This window comes from Rhinolophus ferrumequinum, chromosome 4 (genome assembly GCF_004115265.2).
Source record: "Rhinolophus ferrumequinum isolate MPI-CBG mRhiFer1 chromosome 4, mRhiFer1_v1.p, whole genome shotgun sequence".
Lineage (NCBI taxonomy): Eukaryota > Metazoa > Chordata > Mammalia > Chiroptera > Rhinolophidae > Rhinolophus > Rhinolophus ferrumequinum.
The window spans coordinates 82,826,986-82,847,841 of record NC_046287.1 but is presented as its reverse complement, the minus strand read 5'-3'; the positions used below and the strand labels follow the sequence as shown (position 1 = coordinate 82,847,841).

Below are 20,856 nucleotides of genomic sequence, written 5' to 3'. Positions count from 1 at the left end.
TAAAACTCTGATCCTATGAATCATGTTTTATATTTATAAAGTGAGCTTGAATTAGCTTTGATATATTATCAAAGATAGAAATTTTAAAAATCTACTGGAGGAAAACTTACCATGGAAGCATCAGTGATCTTTTTATCTCCCATCTTGACTCCCTATAAGAAATCACTCTTAATGATTTCTCTTGCTGGTAACCTCCATATTATTAAGAGAGAATGATGCATATGCCTTTTCGCTGATTAATCAAGTTTAGATTTTGCTTATACCTCCCACTGTCGTTAAATCACTATAGTGATATCGTTACTTTCTTGATCACCTGCAAACATTCATGCCTTTTTTGTTTTATTTCCCACTACCTATGTCCTGATTTTCCACTTTGTAGAAAATCCTTATTTGATCTTTCTTCCCCTTTCCATCTCCCATCTTCTATTGTTTATATTTAAATTTTACTGTTATACATGTATATAAGTGTATAGTTACAGTCTAGACTTCAACCAACTTAATTTTGTGTTTGATTCCAATAGTTGAAATGATAATTCCAACCCTAATGGTAGCTTCTGTAGCTCTGCCCACAAGTTCATTTAAGGTGTGTAGTGTGTGTGTGTGTGTGTGTGTGTGTGTGTGTGTGTGTGTGTATGTGTTATCTATCATCTATCTATAGATATATGTATTTATAGATACATATAAATATATGTATCTACACATACTATAATATCTCAGAACACTTTTAGTCAGTGCTGTGCAGGTAAGGTGTCTCTCCGGGGGTAAAATTAGTAACGTTTGCTGACATGTGAGTTACAAATACTCCTACCATGACTAATTTCAAGGTATTAATGATTTAACAATTGGCTCTGCTGGTAAAAGCAGGCTCCAACATAGCACCGCGTTAGCCTCATCAGAACAAATTTAAGTAAACTTGGAGTGTCTGATGTTGCTTTTATTCTGCACTTGTCTTTGCTTTAACTTTCAATCTGCTATAATCACAATGAATAAGACAAGAAAGGAAGACACATGATACTGGTTTTAGTTAGGAATGGAAAGAAGTATTTTGACATTTATGATGCTTAAGGATTTTGCACGAGTTAGAGATAGATTGCTAGCAACTGGAAGAGACTTTACTTCTCCACATCTACTCTAATTCTGATTTTCTTAGAAATATTATATGTCAATATCCACATTATAGGAACCAAATTTTAATTGAAGGAAATAAATGAGCAACCACATTTAGAGCAACCACAGCATAGGAAGGTCACAAGTTTAAATCAGTTGACCAATACTTCAGTGTGCTGTCCATGCATTAGAGCTATAAATGACTTCTTGTCCCTTTAACTCAGAGGCAAATAGGTTGATCATGGCAGCTTTAACTTCCATTACATCTGTCTTAAATATGACAATTATTTTATCCTTCAAATGGGTATGCTCTCTCCAAATATTGAAATATGGCACTTCTTAAGTAGCCAACCTACAGTTGTATAAAAGAACATTCATCTTATAGCACAAGTGACCCACAAACAAACAACTTGCATTTTTTTATAAACCTCAGTAAACTCATCTTTCTAACTTCCTAAGTCAGGGGTTGAAAATATACGGAGTAATACACAAATAGCGTAATACTCAAGAAAAGAGGCAAACATTTTAAATAATGCCTTTTCTAGAAGCTTTTTAAAAAGTCTAGGAATCTTTTTTGAAAATAACCAGTAAGGTTATTCATAATTAGCATCCAGTTAAGATATATATTTGTTACCAGTTTTAATTCAAATGAATTTAATTAAACTATTAAGATACTAAATAAAACTATAATCACCAAGCATCAGATATGATGACTCTTTAAAAAGAAGTTCAACGATTTAAAATATGGGCTTTAAAACTATCTTATAGTCTGTGTATAATCTCAATTAAAATACAAGCTATTATTTGCTTTGTGAAACCAAAAGAAATCACTTTAGTGCTAGTATTGGAAATAGATGTGTTTTTTTGTTGTCGTTTGTTTGTTTATGTGTATATAGCATTCATGAATATTTCTAATAACTTCAGTTCAGTATTCTATAAGAGTAAATCAAGATCTACTAAGAGTAGTTTGAACAAAGGGAGGAAACTGAGTATTGTTTGAGATTACTATCCATTATTTAGTAGTGTAACCTGTTAAAATTTGAATTATATTAGTTACTATTTTACTCAAAGGAATGAGGTTAATCTTTAGGTGTTTTCAATGGGATTACTGGATAGGATAATGGATCGTTGGAAATTTTACCACAATTTAATTCATTGAACATTTAATTCAATGTCCATGGTGTGAACAATCTCAGAGGGTCGTCCTCGGCCTTTGTTAAACCATCCTCTAAGGCTTGCACTACAGTCTTTGCTGTTATTTTCACCTTACCTGCAGGTCTACAGTGTTTTACCCCAAATGTGCAAGGGACAGTAATAATAACACAATCCGGGATTTCTTACTAATTACTGGTGACGATGTCAAGAGATTTTTCCCTACTTGCCAGCTAACAAGTTAGCCTGCCAGCTTCATGGAAGAGATACCTGGATCAGAGACAAAGGACTTTATCGCTCACAGCACCTCAAGTAGCATGGTCTTCACATTCAGGTTCCTCCTAGGTTCTCCTGGGGGCACAGAGAGGTGGATTCAGGTCGATACTGCACACAGTAAGTTTGCACCACAGCTGAGGAAACTCAGGCTTAAGAAACCCAGATCTTACGTAAGAGGCTGCGAGCAAACCTACCTACCCTGGGCCTCTGTGGGGACAGAGCCCCAAAAAGCAGTTTCCAGGCTCTCGGCCTCACATAGAAAGGTGCTGGCTCAGGTAGTAAATGGCCATCGACTGTGATCAAATGGCCATCAGCTGTGGCTAGTTGGCCGTCAGCTGTAACCAGTGAGCCATTGGCCACTAATATAACTGCCGTGGCTACGCTAGCAGCAAATGGGGGCTAGAAAGGAGATGGTGGCTGAGCCTGCAAGCGGCGCAGTGAGGGTTGAGAATTGTGTGGCTCCTGGTTCCTGTGTCTCCAACCCAGCTGCCAGTGAGAGTATAGTGGTATGACTCCCCTACCTATGGCTCCGTGGGTGTTCCTTTTTGGCCTCACCATGTCCTGCGTTCTTGTGTGGGGAGCGGGAGCAGAGACCCCGCAGACCCCGCAGGCCGCCCCGCACGACACATGGCGAAGTCGGCGGGATCCCCTGCACGACACATGGTGCAGCGAGCAGGGTACAGTGTTGGCCAAAGCTCCCCGAAGGGCAGTGGAGCAGTTTGTGCATATGAACACTCAGTCTCAGGAAGACCAGGAGGAGCAGCTGCCGGAGAGCTGGACCCCCGTGGAGGGGTGGGAAGATGTGGACGGTTCCCCAACCAGCAAAGGCCGGAGAAAGCGAAGGTTGTTGCGGCCCTGTGGGCTGGGAAGTGCTTGCTGAGGCAGCCCGGATGCAGGACTTGTAGTCCCAGGAGGAAAGGCTTGCTGAGTCCTCCGTGGGAGATGAGGGTGAGGTCAAGGTCATCCCTCACCCCAAGGACAGCCCTGGCGAACTATGGACTATGGGGAATTGCCTTCCATCCCTAATTTAATGGACCACTTGACTGGGAATATACCACCATGTAGTGGAACTGGGGGATGTTTGCTTTTGTGTCTTGACTGGCCGCCATCGAGAATATGTAAGCACCTTGACTGTGAGCCACTGTTGTTCCAGCACGGTACCCTGAGAGGCCCAGAGAGAGTGGCAGTGCCCTGAGAGCCCTGGCTGTGTCCAGGAAGTCTGGCTGTGCCCAGAGAGAGTGGCAGTGCCCTGGGAGCCCTGGCTGTGTCCAGGAAGTCTGGCTGTGTCCAGAGAGAGTGGCAGTGCCCTGAGAGCCCTGGCTGTGTCCAGGAAGTCTGGCTGTGCCCAGAGAGAGTGGCAGTGCCCTGAGAGCCCTGGCTGAGTCCAGGAAGTCTGGCTGAGCCCAGAGAGAGTGGCAGTGCCCTGAGAGGCCCTCGTGTGCCCGGGGAGACTAGTGGTACCCTAAGAAGTCCAGGAAGTCTGGCTGTGCCCAGAAGTACTGGTGGTGCCCTGAGAAACCCTGGCTGTGCCCGGGGAGAGTAGTGGTACCCTAAGAAGTCCAGGAAGTCTGGCTGTGCCCAGAAGTACTGGTGGTGCCCTGAGAAACCCTGGCTGTGACCAGAGAGCTTGGCTGTGTCCAGGAAATAGCATTCACCTCCAGGCTCCTCGCACAGGGCCCCTCGCGGAAGACGCTTGTCGCGTAGATTGTGAGGCGAGACCCTGTAGGGGTGGAGTGTGGGGACAGAGCCCCAAAAAGCAGTTTCCAGGCTCTCAGCCTCACATAGAAAGGTGCTGGCTCAGGTAGTAAACGGCTGTCGACTGTGACCAAATGGCCAGCAGCTGTGGCTAGTTGGCTGTCAGCTGTAACCAGTGAGCCATTGGCCACGAAAATAACTGCTGTGGCTACGTTAGCAGAAAAGGGGGGAGCTAGCAAGAAGATGGTGGCTGAGTCTGCAAGCGGCACAGTGAGGGTTGAGAATTGTGTTGCTCCTGGTTCCTGTGTCTCCAACCCAGCCGCCAGCGAGACTATAGTGGTATGACTCCCCTACCTATGGCTCCGTGGGTGTTCCTTTTTGGCCTCACCATGTCCTGCGTTCTTGTGTGGGGAGCGGGACCAGAGACCCCACAGACCCCGCCGGATGCCCCGCACGACAGCCTCAAAGGGAGAGACTATTATACTGGACAGCAACCGACTGCCCTTTGCCCAGGAGGGAGATGCTATCTCAATTTTCAAGGTTTTTATTATCAAAACATTCTTGAAAAAATAATCCAGAATAAAAGCCAGCACCATGCATGCCAGACAGAACTGCAGCTTCTATGTGTCAAATATCTAAACCGAGGGTACGATTACCTTCCTCATTGGCTTCTGACAGAATGACAATGCATGTAAAAGTGCTTAGTAATAAGTGCTCAATTAATGCAGGCTAGTATTATATAATACTCCAGCACATACCCAGATGTTAGGACCTTTAATACTTGAGCTTCCCTTCTCCAGTATAAAAAATAATATATGCTTTTTTTATCCTTTTAGATTATTTTTTTAAGAGCTGTTTTAGGCTGGCGGCAAAATTGAGCAGAAAGTACAAAGTTCCTTCAATATCCCTTAATGCACACAACTTCCCCTATTATCGACTTCAGGAGCAGAATGGTACACTTGTTACAATTGATGAGGCTACACTGATACATACTATTCCGTGTAGGCTCATCAATTGTAACAAGTGTACCATTCTTGTTACACTTGTTACAACTGATGAGGCTACACTGGTACACTTGTTACAATTGATGAGCCTATACTAAATGTATCTGTGTAGACTCATCAATCCTAACAACTGTATCACCCAGTCCACAGTTTACATTAAGGTTCACTCTTGGTTTTGTACATTCTATGGGTTTGTGCAAATGTAGTATGACGTGTATCCATAATAGCACCATATGGAATAGCTTCACTGCCCTAAAAATCCTATGCTCTGCTATTCCACCCTCCTCTCCTGTAACCCTTGGCAAACACTACTGTTCTCATAATTTTGCCTTTTTCAGATTGGAATAGTTGGAATCAAACAGTATAAAGAGGTCAATTAAGTTCACGAACTTGTTGTAACGATGTTAACCTTTTTTGATATCAGAGGGATTATTCAGTATGAATTTGTACCAACTGGACAGTTAACCAAGTTTACTATTTGGAAGTGTTGAAAAGGCTGCGTGAAAAAGATGAAAATGACCAGAACTTTACGCCAACAATTCATGGCTCTTACCTCACAACAGTGCACCAGCTCACAAGGCACTGTCTGTGAGGGAGTTTTTAGCCTGTAAACAAATAACTGTATTGGAACACCCTCCCCACTCATCTGATCTGGCCCCCCATGACTTCTTTCTTTACCCGAAGATAAAGGAAATATTGAAAGGAAGACATTTTGATGACATTCAGGACATCAAGGGTAGGTAACATGATGACAACTCTGATGGCCATTCCAGAAAAAGAGTTCCAGAATTGCTTGGAAGGGTAGACGAGGCGCTGGCGTCGGTGCATAGCTTCCCAAGGGGAATATTTCAGAGGTGACCATACTGATATTCAGTAATGAGGTATGTAGTACTTTTTCTAGGATGAGTTTGCGAACCTAATTGTCAGACCTCGTATGCTTTTTTTAAAAAAAAAGTATTAAGAAAAAGTCATCCATAACTTTCCTACCAGTAATACTTTTAACCCTTTTGGTTAATTTCTAACCAGTATCTCTCTCACCAGGTTATCTTTGCCTTTTTTTTATGTGTTTTTTTTTTAAATCCTTTTGCCCTTTAAAGAGTCCATTTGTCATCAGTTTAATAATCTCCACAAAAACTGAACTATTTATGCAAATTCAATGTGATCAGTCAGGACAGGGTAGTTTATGCTGGGTGGTCACAACAGCAGGCTTATTTCTTGTTTCCACTAGTGTCCTTCGTGTACTGTCATAGGGGGTCACTCATGATCACTCAAGGACTCAGAATGATGGGGCAGCCACACCAGGTAGTGATGCTTGAAAAGAAGAAAGCTTAGGAAGGTCTTACAAGCTTCACTTCTGCTCAACACTCCTTATCAAAACCCGTCACATGGCTGAACCAAATCACAAGAGCCAGGAAGAGCAGTCCTACCATGCACAGTGTAAGCAGAGCCTGAGCTGCCTGGTGAACAGGATGTCTCCACGGTTTATGCTGTGGCTAGGAAAAATAAAACCCAGCCCATGCGAAGAGTCAGTTGCCCCATTTAAATAAAGTCAGAGTAAACTAAAAAGACTTTGTTCCCGGGATTAATCAACCCAAATAAATGAAGAGCATGAAATTACCACATTCTTTATTATATGTTTGTGGTTAAGGTTTTCCTCTTTGCCTACTGTGCTAAAAATACCAAACACTTGAGTGAAGTTCATCTACAGTCTTTGGGGGTAATAATCAAGACACTTTCCTATTGTTCAAACCAAAATCATTTCCTTGTTCTAAGTGTTGTTAAACTGACATGAGCTAATGTTCAAATTAAAGCCACTAAACTCCTTCACTATGTATGCTAGAAATGTTAAAGGAGATAGAAGGTGGGAGCTGAAAAGAGGTAAGAACAGAATTAGATGGCCATCACTTTGTGTGTGTATTTGTATACACATTATATATATATATTCAAGTGACAATGTTAATGAATCACTTAAGAAAGTTGATTAATCCATATGTATGCTAGGGCAATTTAATTTCACCGTAGTAGGCAAGTAACAGAACATTTTCCATAGGGTGAAAAGAAAAAAAAGTAGCAGAATAGAGAAGAAGTGTTGTAACTGTATCTTTTATCTTTACCCTAAGCTATCTAACAGCCATGCAATCTATACAAACAAGGATATACGGTGTTTCCCTGAAACTAAGACGTAGCCGGACAATCAGCTCAAATGCGTCTTTTGGAGCAAAAATTAATATAAGATCCAGTGTTATTTTACTATAAGACCGGGTATAATATAATGTAATGTAATGTAATATAATATAATATATAATACTGGGTCTTATATTAATTTTTGCTCCAAAAGACGCATTAGAGCTGATTGTCCAGCTAGGTCTTAGTTTCGGGGAAACAGGGCATATGAAGCAAACCACCAACTACTGTCTATCATATAAAGTTAGATCGTGATTACATTTCCCACGGTTCCCTTCCCAAGTAACTTTCTTGCTTTTATCAAATTTTAGTGAATCATTTCCATGTTCAATTTATGACTGGCTCACAATTCTCGTTAGAAACTGCACGATTTCACTAGTTTCCTACCTGTCCCCCCCACAAGGCCAGTGATCACTGATACCAAAACATCGTCATCAAAGAGGTGAGGGGTGCACATCATCCCCAGGGACAAAATCGTAATTTTAACTTTTCAAAAGAAAGAACACATCTGCAACATTTAAATTACATTATATTCAAATCTAGAACTTTAAAAATATATTTCCAAAGCTAATTCCATTTCTTGCTACATTAGATATACAGAAAAATTATTTCCATCAGGAAGATCCTGAGTTAAAGGGTAAATACCTTTTAAAAAATATGTGGGTTGTTTTTTTGTCACCCCAACTTACAATTTGCTGGGAATTGACAGGCCATGAATTCTTTCAGTTCATTTTTCTGGTGTTACAGGGCTGCCTAACATTAATAGACAGCAAACACGCAAAACAAGCATTCCATTTGATAACAGTATACTGAAAGTTTACATCTGACCTCTTCCCCTTGTTCTAAGGCCTATATCAGATATCAGCAAGTCCACATACCTCATGGGAACCCTTGAGAGTAAGGGCTTCCCTTCTGCTCTGTAAATGAAGCTGTAGGATTATTTCCTTATTAGCTTTCAGGCTACCATTAGTAGCTGCTAATTCCACCTTTCAAGTTCTCATTTGTGAGGAATCTGACTTGGTAGGATAGAAAAGAAGGCTCCCCAGACAATTATGATACATAGCAAGGTTTGAGAACAAGTGCCCTAATAGCATTCTCAAAACTATAGCTTTCTAGTCCTAAATTATACAGAACATTACATATTAAGCTGAGTGTAGAAGAAAAACAGAGCAGATATACTAAAGCTTGAGGACAATATTGTTCATACGGTTTTATTACTGACTCCTGATGGTAAAGATAATGATTTTGAAGGAAAAGACGATGCTGAGAAAGCACACATACAACTCTCTATAGCTGTCGGATAGTAGACTCAGCACTTAGGAAAACACGACCAAGCTACACCATAGATTTACTGACTCATTTCTAATTGCAGTCACCGACCACGGAACACGAGATTAGTAAAACCACAGTATAGATCAAACTCCCTAAATCATTTTCAGAAAAAATTATTAGCATGGAATATCAATAACTAAAAGATCAGAGATTTTTGTGGCTGAAGAACCTTCACATTGAGAGTTCTATCAGAGGGGAAAAAAAAACAAGAAAATCAACACAATTAATTGCTCATCAGAAAATTGCCCATATTTTCTAATATGAGCAAAACAAAAAGAACCTTCTTTATGAACAGCATTCTTTCTTCTTTAAGCTAGCAGGGAGCATTATATAAAATTGATAATCAGTGGGAACAGACATATATATCACTGTAATGTACTGAAATTCAATCAGGACTAACGCTGGGCCTCGTGACTTTTTCTTTGGGTCTAAAAAACACGGATACTCTATTTTAAGTATGTAAAATATAGATTATTTCTTTTGACTTTAATATATCATCATGGAAATAAATCGTCAAAGGAGCAATTTCTTAAAACATTGAGTAGAAATCCAAATATCACTTAAAATTTAAACATTAAAACACACGTACACACATACATATTCATTTTCAGGCAATATACTCATACAAAACTTAAAAATAGGTAATAAAAAATTTCATATATTCAAAGTAAAAGTGCGACTTCAGCATAAATTTATTTTTGTGTTTATTTTACACAAAGAACTTAGAATGCAACTCTGCAGTGATAGTAACCTTTCCAGCCTTTGCTTCTTTCTTCTTTAAATATAGATGCTGACAGAAAAGATGGATTAGATGCAGTCTACTTTTTCCTCAGTTGGCTGATTTTTTTGAGAATTATAAACCATGAAACTAAACTGAGTAAATGTTGGTAGTTTATTGCAGGCAGCACCTGAGGCCAAGAAAAGAGAAAATTGTTTAGTTGGAGAATGCACATATTTACAACTGCACAGACATCGCCTGTTGTATACCTGATGTCCACCTAAGGCACATGAAGGATACTGTGTCATCCTCCTTAGTGCTGAGTAGTTGACAGGCCAGGAGAGGGAAGAAAGGTAGTAGTGGGTAAGTCATCTCTTTGAACCTCAGAATGTAGGCTGATTTTTTGCGCTATAAGCATGCTGTCATTGCCTCTATTATTTTACTGTGTTCATATCCTTTTCTTTCTTTTATTTTTTAAAGATAAGAGTGCATGCTTTCTTTTTTTATTTTCCCCCTTTCTTCCACCTCCCCCCCACACACTATGGTTCACGCCGTTGTTTCTCAGTCTAGTTGTGTAGGACACAGCACCCTGGTCCATGCTGGTATTACGAGCCTCGCGCTCCCCCTGGTTGAGGCAGTCTGTTGCCGGTCGTCAGTCGGCCACTCACAGCAGCTCATGGCAGCTCTTGCCAGCTGCCGGCCACTCACGATGGCTGCTGGCCACTCACACTGGCCACTGGCCACTCATGGCTGCACACAGCAGCCCACGGCCACTCACAATGGTTGCCAGCCACTAGGTAGCACTCAGCAGCCAGCGGCAGCACATGCCAACCTCCGGCTGCTCACGGCAGCCCAGCTCCAGGAAGACCTGTTGCTCACAATCTTAGCTGTAGAGGGTGCAGGTCACTGGCGTATGTGGGAATTCAACTGGTGACCTCAGCATTAGGAGCACCATGCTCCAACCACCTGAGCCATATCCTGGCCCCATATCCTTTTCTTAGCAAAAAAAAAAAAAAAAAAAAATTCTGGCACATGCTAAAGATTTTATTTCCCTAGCCACTAATACATTCTAATCATTCATCCATAATCTTCCCCTCCCCATGCTCCTGCTCTGTGCTACTCTTTTATTCTTATAGAAAGTGAGGAGAGTTATTTTCAAGATGCTCTCTGTCTAATCAAGTTCATCGTACTGAAGAGGTTTCCTATTGCTCTAACTATGTGCAAACACCTGAAGGGTCCCCTTCCAAAGCCATTACGTTACATAGAAGGGGATAGATTCATCTAAAATTATGTAATTATCATTTACAGTTTTAAATTAATCTACAATTATATAATTATCATTTTACATCCTGTTAAATCCAACTTCGAGAGAAATAAACTAAGGTTTATTGCTTAAGAAGGAATCAATGAAACTGACTTATTTTATATATAAAGCCTTTCCCTCCCATAACTTATATTGACTTTTGTATCTTAGTACTTAAAAAAGAATACGGAAATCTTCAAACAAGTTTTTCAAATACAGAACTGTGGGAAGTAAAAGATCAAAGAACAATAATAAGCAGTCTAACCTAATAAGTCATATCGATCAGTAAGCGGTATATCTTCCGCATCTGAGAACTCACTAATGAGAAACAGCAGTGGTTGATGTGGAAATGCTTTGAAACTGTGATAGGCTCATAAAGAAATTAAATGAGCAAAGGACATGCCTCAAATGCAGCATAAAAATAACTCCACTAACTTCTTTGGTTTACTAATTAGTAATGCATTTTATACCTTGGAGCCCCAAGAAGATCTAAATGACTGAGACATTAAATAATGAACAGAAAAGAAGTAGGGAAGATAATTTATCCCTATCTACTTCTAATTAATAAAAGCATTTGACTAGATTAGCCCGTCTCACCATGTAGTGGAGCTGAAGCTAATGTTTACTTAGGACAGAAGTCAAAGATAAGAACTAATAGCCATAGACTGAATCAGAACTATCAGAAGTCAACCAAAGGAGAGTTTTAGGTATCTTTTTAACACTTTGTGGGTCTTAACAGATCATCAATTAATACTTACCCAGTGTCAACTCAATATAGTTCCTATTTCCATTATATAGGAATAAAATACACCACAATATTTTAAAGTGTATGTTTTCATCAACATTTGCAAGTTCACACAAATACGAATTCCAAATTAAACTTACCATAACTTCCAGTCACATTGGCACATATGACAGCCCCAAAGAAGTTTGGAAAATACTTATGAATTCTTGAAATCACTTTTTGGCAAGCTATGGTTGGATTTTCTCCTGTTCTCATATATTCTACGGCTTGGTAGCTGATTGAAACAGAGGCAAAATTTTAGTATCACAGAGTAAACTAACTCCAAATGTGGTTACTTTAAGTTAGAAATCTAAAACTATCAAAACTGTTATATTTTATAAAAAACAAGTGAACAGGAGTCCTTAGGCCTATGAAAGCATCAATATGAGAGCAAGTAAACCTGGATACAATGTCCATCTTTTCATTTAATCCAGCCATTAGTTTCAGATAAGGACTATTATTTTTTGTCTTTGGCTGAATAACTGTTACTTAGTAATAACAGCCAGAAGTCATAATGTATAGACGTTATATTTAAATACAAAATGATGCTACAATCAATAGGGAAAATACTACGCATGTTCGAACCATCTAGTTGCTATGATTGTTTTTCAGTAATTGTATACAGTGACTACATTTCTTACTTTTATCATCAATTACCAGTTCCTTTATTCAGTGGCCTTACATAAATTATTTAAATGGATCCTAAGTATTCTCATCTGTGAAGTACAGTGAGAAATATTCTATTTCAGAGGACTATGATTACTTAATTTGAATTACCATATTACCAACAGGATAGGTAGAATTGTACGCAGAATTTCTCAAAAGTTCTTGTGCACATAAATTCGGATGATATGGCACAAACTATTTTATATTTTGATTGACAATATTTCCTCGAAAGATCTCTAAGAGTCTCATAGGTAAGAAGTCACACCTTGGTAGAAAGCGCATCAATATGTCCCCATCCCCAGTGGCTGCAGCTGCTCCTGCAGTGTCGTCAGCGTAGGCCCCAGCTCCAGGTATCGGCGAATCTCCTATTCGACTGTGAGGATACAGCACGATAATTCAGGACAGGAAACCAAGTGTAAAAACAATTATTTTATGATGTTTCAATAATAGGGGATATTTCTACTTAGCCACTGATTATTATTTTAAGTATTTTCTTCATCAGAACACAGAGAAAAAGGATTTCCTAAGTCATTCGACTTCAGTTTCCAGAAACCTACATTAATTATGTAAGAACTAGATACCAATTGGTTATCTCTCAAGATGGCACAGATTTATAGTGACTATTATTACTATCCTTGATCACCGAATTTCTGGATTATCTCAACAGGTTCATATAGGCTTTCCTCACCTATAGTCTATTTCTGCTTTCTAGCTAATGTGTCAAAATTTTACCAAGGTTTATCCTCGTAATGAACTTTCAATGCTTTTCTACTACTTTGAAATAAAATCTAGAAATCCTTAAACTGACTTAAGACCCCTGAAATCTGACTCCAGGCTTCCACCCCTATACCTGACACACACTCAATTTTCTTTCCAGCCAGGGAGAACTCTGAACTCAGCATGTACTACTTTGGATCTGCTAGTGCCCTGGCCTGGATGTTTCTTCCCCTTCCGTAGGCTCAGGCTCAGCTCTCTGAATCCCCCTACTGGATCCCCTAACTCTTGCTGCCTAATCAGATCACCACCACCATCCCTGAATGCTATAGCACCAGCCAGGACTCCTTCTCTTTGGAACTCAGCAGGTACTAATTTCTTTTCTTTCACATTTATTTATCTCAGCCATGAAGACAGGGCTTGCTTTGCATTTGCATCTCCCAGAGCAGCACTCCCAGTTTACACTCAATACATATTTGTGAGATCTATTCTTTTAGAAACACTAACCCATGTATTTTGAATTTTATACCATTTGTAGATGTACCGGCAGCAGTGCGTCCCATCTTATGGATTACAACCATGCCTAGAATTAAGAAAGAAAAAAAAAATCTTTGTGAGTATCAATTCTAAAATTTACCTCAAAATATCCTCTTTCATTAATGACAGGTAGAAGAAACAGAAAACTTGAGAATGCTGACAATTATAGCAGTGGTATAATTTGTGCTTTGCAATGACCTGGTTTCATAGCATCATTTGGCAGATATCCCATACTTCTCCAATTGCTCAGTTACTTTTCAATGTCATTTTTCAAAGGGAATCCCAAAGAAAATCACTAAGACAGACTAATGGAAATTTTCAACATTACAGCTTGGAAAGATCTCTTGATTGTGGCAAACAATGTCAAATTTTTAAAGAACTAAATATAAAGATTTAGAAATCCACAAGTGAATAGTCATTAGATTTTAGGGGTCTTAAAAAAAGGTCATTTACCAAAATGTATACAGATGCTTAGAAAAGAATGTATGTGTGTGCGTGCGTGCGTGTGTGTATAGTGTTACTTGCCAGGTAAAACAAAATCATCATCTGGTACATAAATAGGGGTGAAGAAGTTAAGAATTACAGAAAGGCAATTAAAAATGGCTGAACTTTAACCATGAAAACTGTATAAAAGGCAAATTACCAATAGTATCATGACCGTAATTATTGCCTGTTTCTTTATAGGTAAAACCATCTTGCTTAAAAATACCAGGTGGTTTGTAGGGTCCACAGTATTTTGAAGGATCTGGCATAACATTCTGTAAACAAGATTTAAGAGTTATATTTTAGAAAGGGTGATTTTAGAAATCAGCAAGTAGTTATGTACAATCTCTAAACATTAGCAAGAAACCAAAAGGACATCTGGTCACTAAAAGATAAGAATTAGAAGTCAAAGATTAACTAAGTCTTATGTGAACAGATGGATACAATTTTACTAAATACCTAGCCTGCTCTCAGAATTACATAATGTGGAATAGAAAACTACATCATCTGGAAAAGATCCCTGATTTTTCTCCTTTAAAGGCCTAAAATTCTCAGCATAATGGCAGATATAAATGAATACTTTTTTGTTAGATTTTAATCCTAAAAGGAATTAAGTATGCAACCTGACCTTTAAATTTCAGAATTTGTTCCCTGGCCAAAGAATTATGAGATTTAAAACAAAATCTATTTTAAAACCATCTTTTTTTTCCCAAAGCTAGGTTCACATGAACATATTCTAAATTTTACTCTTAGATTCCTGTAAGAATCTTAAAGGCTCAGGAAATAATCCACATTCATATATTTAGGTTCTACGTATGGATTAGTATTAAAGCAAGAAACCTACTATTCATGTCTTATTTATGAGTACACGAAGTGCCTCCCCTGACCTGATTTTACACAGTAGCCTCTTTCAAGTGCTAACCTCAGAGACTCCCCGGTAATGAGGATTTGAGGAAGAAACAGATGCGAGACGAAGAGAGTCCACAGAAAAACTCTGGATGGCAAAGACAAACTGATGGATGCTAAAGGTCTCATTGATCTAAAGATAAAGTATCCCACTAGTGACGTACTAGACACCTAATAGTATAAAACCTCCAGGCAAACAAGGGCAAGATACTGCGTACACGTCACATAGATAAAATCTAGGAAATACTATAGACTAATGGTTTGCAAACTTTGATTTTTTCAGATTTGGGATCTTTTGTTTTAAGGAAATACAAGCAGAGTGGTTCTGATTGAGGCAGCCCTCTCTCCCCACAGAACATTCGAGTTTGGAAACTCTTGCCCAGGACTAGTAGTTCTGTACCCGGGACATGCCCTACATGCAGCTAGGGAGCTTTTGAGAACACCCATGCCCAGAGAGCCAAATGGTTCTAAAGTGCAACCAGGGTGCTAACTAGCCCCTTAGGCAATAGGTAGACCACAGAGAGCAGAAGCGATGGCATGTAATATTTTCAAATAATTTATTTTTTAAAATTATGTATACATACCCTCCAATAATTTGGCTGGCAATTCTGAGCAAGCCAATCTGAATGAAGAGCTCGAGAAGTATTGGTAGATAAATCTTCATTGACAAACCCCATACTTTCGGCAAACTTGGTGGCTAGCGTTTGGGAAGAAAAGAAAAATGGAAATTAGTGAAGTACTGTCTTCTAAACAAAATATATGGACAGGGAAGTGTTATAGTTCAGCTGTCTCTTACGTGGGGTACAGTCATCCCGGGGTACACAAAGGAATAGTCAGACATGAATAGTTTGGAAGGCATCAGTTTCTAGATGTCAACTGTCCTTCCCAAAACTGATCTGCTTGGGACCCTTGGGGTGTGTTATGACAGTTTGTTCTGCTGTCTCCCTCGCCTCCACAATCTCCCTTCTTCTTCTTTACCAAAGAAAAGGCACACTGCTCACCAACTAAGAATCTTACTGCTTTCACTAGGATGAATGCCCAGCATGTAAACAGCTTTGAGACACCAAAGGGACAACTGGATTCCATGAACGAGTAACAGATCCTTTGTTAGTCAGGTAGTTTTCAACTCCGTATTTCAACAACATTGAAGACTGCAGTTGTGAGCTAAAACATCATTAAGTTATTTTTGATATAGGTCACTGTATGGTTTTTGCTGTTAACATGAAAGGCATTCAAGTCAGTGCCACTGCCATAGCAAAACTCCTCTGTACCCATCTTCCTATGTTAACAGTGTTCCATGGGTCTTACACCTATAATATGTAATACTAGGAAGAGAAATGATGCTGAATCCTCTTTCAGTCCAATAATTCCCCATCTACAAATACACTAATTTTTTTAAAATCCTATTTTAAAGATGGAGAAAATTAGAATTTAGAAGTAACTTATCCAAAGTTAAACAGATATTAAGTAAAACAGCTGGAATGTGAACTTAAATTGGCTTTTATCTACTATTTTAATATAGTTAAAATATACCTGACTCTCCCGCTAAAAGTGTGTGTGTCGTATGTTCCAGTACTTTTCGTGCCACGCCAATAGCATTTTTAATTCGTCTAAGATCTCCTACTGCTCCTACATTCATAGTAGTGCTGTAAGGGAAAAAAAAAAATGGAGTAAGATTTATTAAGGTATTTTCATAGGTTCATAGATTAAAAAAAAATATTGCTTTCCTTCAAGCCATAGTGTCTTGTAGGATAAACACCAACTTAACATAGAAGTCACAGCACATCCATGAAGTTCATACAAATTCCCACAATCAGACAAATTAAAGAACAAATAAAAAATCAATTTACCATATAATCCAACAGCACTAAAATTTATCTTAGTTTCTCCTGTCTTGTTTTAACATGGCTTCTGAAAGGAGTTTTAAGGCTTCAGGTCAGGCAAACCACGGCCTTTGTGGATGGCAGGTGAATGACTGTTTACCAGATCAGAGACATGTTTTTCTAGTTTGGTGTTCTCCTGTGCAAAGGAGAACATCCATGTGATATTTCTATTATGATGATGATTTTCTTTTAACTGAAAGGGAAACTCCTTGTGTTTGGAAAGGCTACCTCCAATAAGCTAGGGGTTTTGACCTATGTCAAACTTTACATAATCATCTCTCTTGTTCTCTGTATAAGACTAATCGATTCTAAATTTAGCTCCACCTGAAGCGAAAGCGTAGAGTTAAATCTGTCCTGGAGAGCATTCTTACCCATCCATGATCATGGCATCCAGTGTGGTTTCTCCAAACTCATCCGGGCTTCCTCCAAAGCCCACAGTGCCGTCACACTGCTCTGTCTCACACACAGCACAGCCCCTCTCCACAGCATCCAGGGGAGAACCTCCAGACGATAATGTCCTCCACGCTGTAAATCAAATCCCAACAGTGCTTGTTTATATATATATATTTTTTTTTTTCAATGCCAAATGCAACAAACCAGAAATGTTTTGAGAATTCATAGTTTTACATTTCCCCCCCATATTTACTCTTAAGTTAAACTGAATTTGTCAATTAGTGTATTAAGTGCTACAAAGGAGTCAGAGTGATATACACAGTGATACAGACAAAATTATACAACCCAACTATTTACTGTGAATTTGAAGACTTTGGCAATTGATGCAAAGTGAGAGTTTTTACACTTATTAATATGTATTTCTACCTAGTGTGTGTGAGCAAAGAAAGTATTATCTCCTGCAATTTAAAGTTACAATTGAAACTGCTAAAAGACAGTTACATTAAAAACTCATTAAATCATAGCCTTATAAATTTCTTCTGCATCATTAGATCATTAAAAATACATATAACTAATACTTTTATTGAGATAACATCTATCACAGCAAATTTCAGTAACAGTACCATAACAGCAAATTACATGTGGGCTTCACATGAATTAATTCATTTAATCTTCACAACAGTTTTCTAGGCAAGTACTTTACAATTACTTTCCTCATTCTAAATAGGAGGAAACAGACCCAGAAAGGTTAAGGGACTTATTCAAGGTCACAAAGCTAGTAGGTAATAGAGGCAGTATTGAAAAGTAGCCATTTTGGCTCCAGAGGCCATGCTTTTAGCGCCCTGTACATTGACTAGGAAAAAGAAAAAAAGATCTTCAATGGTCAATTTCTTTACTAATAAGAAGAGAATTCCTTAAACGGTAGATGTTACTATTGGTCAATAATTTAAATATTACTACTGGCCATACTGGCTTGAAAGTATATTTCAAAAAGCTATAGGCAACGTACACAGAACTGTCCCCTTCCTGGGCTACTGCACTTTCTTTTCTGTATTATTATCAGTGGGAATTTCTTTCTCACAGCCTGTCTCCTCATTTTTTCTGAATGTTTGCACTGCTTACAATATATGAACGGGGCTCTGTCGCCAAATGTGCCCTAGAAAATTAAATCAGTAGCCTCAGAAGGGGTCTGAAATTACTCTTGGAGTATTATGTCTTGAAATGAATGAAACGAACCCACAATATAATGAGAAAATTACAAGATAATGGCATGTGTAGGATAATAGCAAAGAACAGAAGATAGGCACCTAACTCAGATTGGACAGAGGGGCAGTGAGTACATCAGGGAAAGCTTCCTGGAAGAGTTAATATTTTAGCTTAGTGGTTCTTAATCATGGCTGCAAATCAAAATCAGTCGGGGAGCTTTAAAAAAACAACGAAATAAAACAGATGCCTTGGTTCTAGTTAATTCAAAATCTCAGAATCTCAGGAGGTGGGGCCTAATCACTGGTATTTTTGACAAGCTCCACAGACAGGTACCAGGTACCCCGTATTCCAGGTAACAAATACAGCATATATGCATGTAGGGAGGAAAATGTGCTTTCTCTGGTAAATTATTAATCGTTTGCAAAGCTGGAGTACAGGGTATTGTAGGGAAGAACTGAGGGATTAGAAAGGAGAAGTGGAGAGGTAGACACCAGATAGCCCGTGAACAGAAATGACAACAAGCAAAACACAGCTTAGGCGCCGCAGGAAGTCTATGCAAAAAGGCCCTGATTGCTCTGGGTCAGCAGCAGGGTGGAGAACGTATTGGCGCGGGGGTGGAGAGAAGGAGCAGGCCTAACTGATGAGGACGGAAAATGCAGAAGTGGTCAAGCGAGCAGAGTCACGGTCAATTGCAAAGGACGCAGCGACGGAGTGGGTGCGGAAAGGGCTGCAAAGCGAGACTGCGGAAGGCCTGGCCGGGTCTGGCGCTGGCCCGCGCCCCCGGCTCCCGTAACCTCAGTGGGGTCAGCCGGCCGGTCCTCCACGCTCGCAGGCGATCGCAGCGCAGTCCCCGCCCCCGGCTACCACCCCGCACCTGCTTCGGTTGCATTCTTAAATGGCCACGTGTTGAGGACCAGGGGGAGAGGGCTGGAGCTGCGCACGAGAGCTGGGCTGAGCAGGAGCTGTATGAAGAGCACTACGTTCCACCCGGGCGCCATGGGGGCCCGATGGCCCGCCCAGTAGCAGAAGGACTTCGGTCGCCGTTGTTTGGTGAACCAGTGACCCTCAGCGGCCCGCCCACCGGACCCCACGCCCTCCCCTTCCGGGTGGAGTCAGCGGTTCCTCAACTCTCGCGATATCTGGCTTCCTCTGGGACCGCAGGAGGTGTCTGTCAGGCGGGGACGGGGCGTGGCTCCGTGCTAAGGAGCTTTATTGGGGTACCAAGAGGTGTTTTTGTTGCTGCTGTTGTTGTTTTTTTAACCCCGTTATTAAAAGTAGATTGAGCTTCACATTAGAAAAGTAGTATGAAATTATGCAGCCCTGGGTTGCGTGACCCTAGCAACTTTTTGTTTTTAATTTATTATACTTTTAAGGAAAAGTTGAAGTTGACATTTGCCACACTCAGAATGTACTCTCTGGGATTCCTGGCCTCAGAGATCTGGGATGGTTGTTGAGTATAAGTGAAGCGTGCTAGCCTACCACCAGTTCATTTTAGATTTCTCCCCACCTGTGTACCTTCAGTGGTGCTTCCAGCACAGGTTTTTGTAGGACATGGTCTCCTTATAAGTCCCTGAGCTGAGGAAGCAGAAATTAACCTACACAGCTCACTGAAATGCAGCTTCTGGCATCTCCTGGGCAAGAAGCTATCCTTATGCCTTTCTGGATGTGTTTTACCTTATGCCTGGCACCATTACCATTAAGTGCTAAATAAATGTTTAAATGTGTCAACCTTTTTAAAGAACAAGAGACTCAGTGAGCAAAATCAAGTTTATTCGGGAATAGCAGAGGACTTGCTTAAAGAACTAGTAAATTGGTGAACCATAGGGAAGTCCAGAGAACAAAAGATCATTCTTTTATAGAGGAAAAGAGGATGTTGGGAGAAGTTGTTCTGAACAAAAATTAACTTGATGAAAATGAGAGTTCAGCGTGGTGGCAGCTCCTCATTTGCTTCAGGCACTGGAAACGTGTTGCTGGGTGAAGGGGAAATCTTTCTTCCTGCTACACTATGCGAGGTGCAGAATGGTACCTATGAGGACTTTCTCTTCATGGCTTCCCGACTCCATTTTGAATGAGATTTCCTTTATTCATTTTCACAGGTAAAAGGCAGAATGGAGACTTAATATGTGTGGGGACAGAGCCCCAGAGAGCAGTTTCCAGGCTCTCGGCCTCACGTGGAAAGACACTGGCTCAGGTTGTAGATGGCCATCAGCTGTGACTGGTTGGCCATCAGCTGTAACCACTTAGCCAGTTGGCCACTGATGCAACTGCCGTGGCTACGATGGTTGGTTGGTTGGCAGGCAGAAAAGCGGACAGCGGATTGTGGATCCTGTGGATCCTACTTCCTGTGTCTCGCCTGGCGCCAGCGAGGCTGGGGTGCAGGAAGACCACTTGTTGGGGTACTGGTGGATGTTTGCTCCCTGTGTTTCCAACCCATCCACCAGCGAGAATATAGTGGTATGACTCTCCTATCTATGGCTCCGTTGGTGTTCGTTTTTGACCTCACCATGACCTGA

The 20,856-nt window shown here is 40.2% G+C and overlaps 1 protein-coding gene across 1 annotated transcript; it reads right to left on the bottom strand.

Annotated features, from left to right (window-relative positions):
* Positions 1–9,526: 9,526 nt before the first annotated feature.
* On the bottom strand, positions 9,527–19,439 carry AGA (aspartylglucosaminidase). The gene is made up of 9 exons (XM_033105205.1): positions 19,218–19,439; positions 17,116–17,269; positions 16,395–16,507; positions 15,446–15,558; positions 14,116–14,230; positions 13,443–13,518; positions 12,487–12,594; positions 11,657–11,790; positions 9,527–9,658 (listed from the first exon to the last, which is right to left on the bottom strand). Exons 1-9 carry the CDS (start codon positions 19,339–19,341, stop codon positions 9,558–9,560), a joined length of 1,038 nt encoding a protein of 345 aa, XP_032961096.1. The 5' UTR covers positions 19,342–19,439; the 3' UTR covers positions 9,527–9,557.
* Between the last annotated feature and the right edge of the window lie 1,417 nt (positions 19,440–20,856).

What these genes read in the sequence shown, in the direction of transcription:
- AGA (XM_033105205.1), bottom strand. Translation starts at nt 19,341, where the DNA reads ATGGCGCCCGGGTGGAACGTAGTGCTCTTCATACAGCTCCTGCTCAGC. An exon ending in TAAGAATGCAACCGAAGCAG is followed by an intron (nt 17,270 to 19,217) that starts GTGCGGGGTGGT and finishes TTTGATTTACAG; the next exon opens with CGTGGAGGACATTATCGTCT. An exon ending in ACTTTTAGCGGGAGAGTCAG is followed by an intron (nt 15,559 to 16,394) that starts GTATATTTTAAC and finishes CCCAAACGCTAG; the next exon opens with CCACCAAGTTTGCCGAAAGT.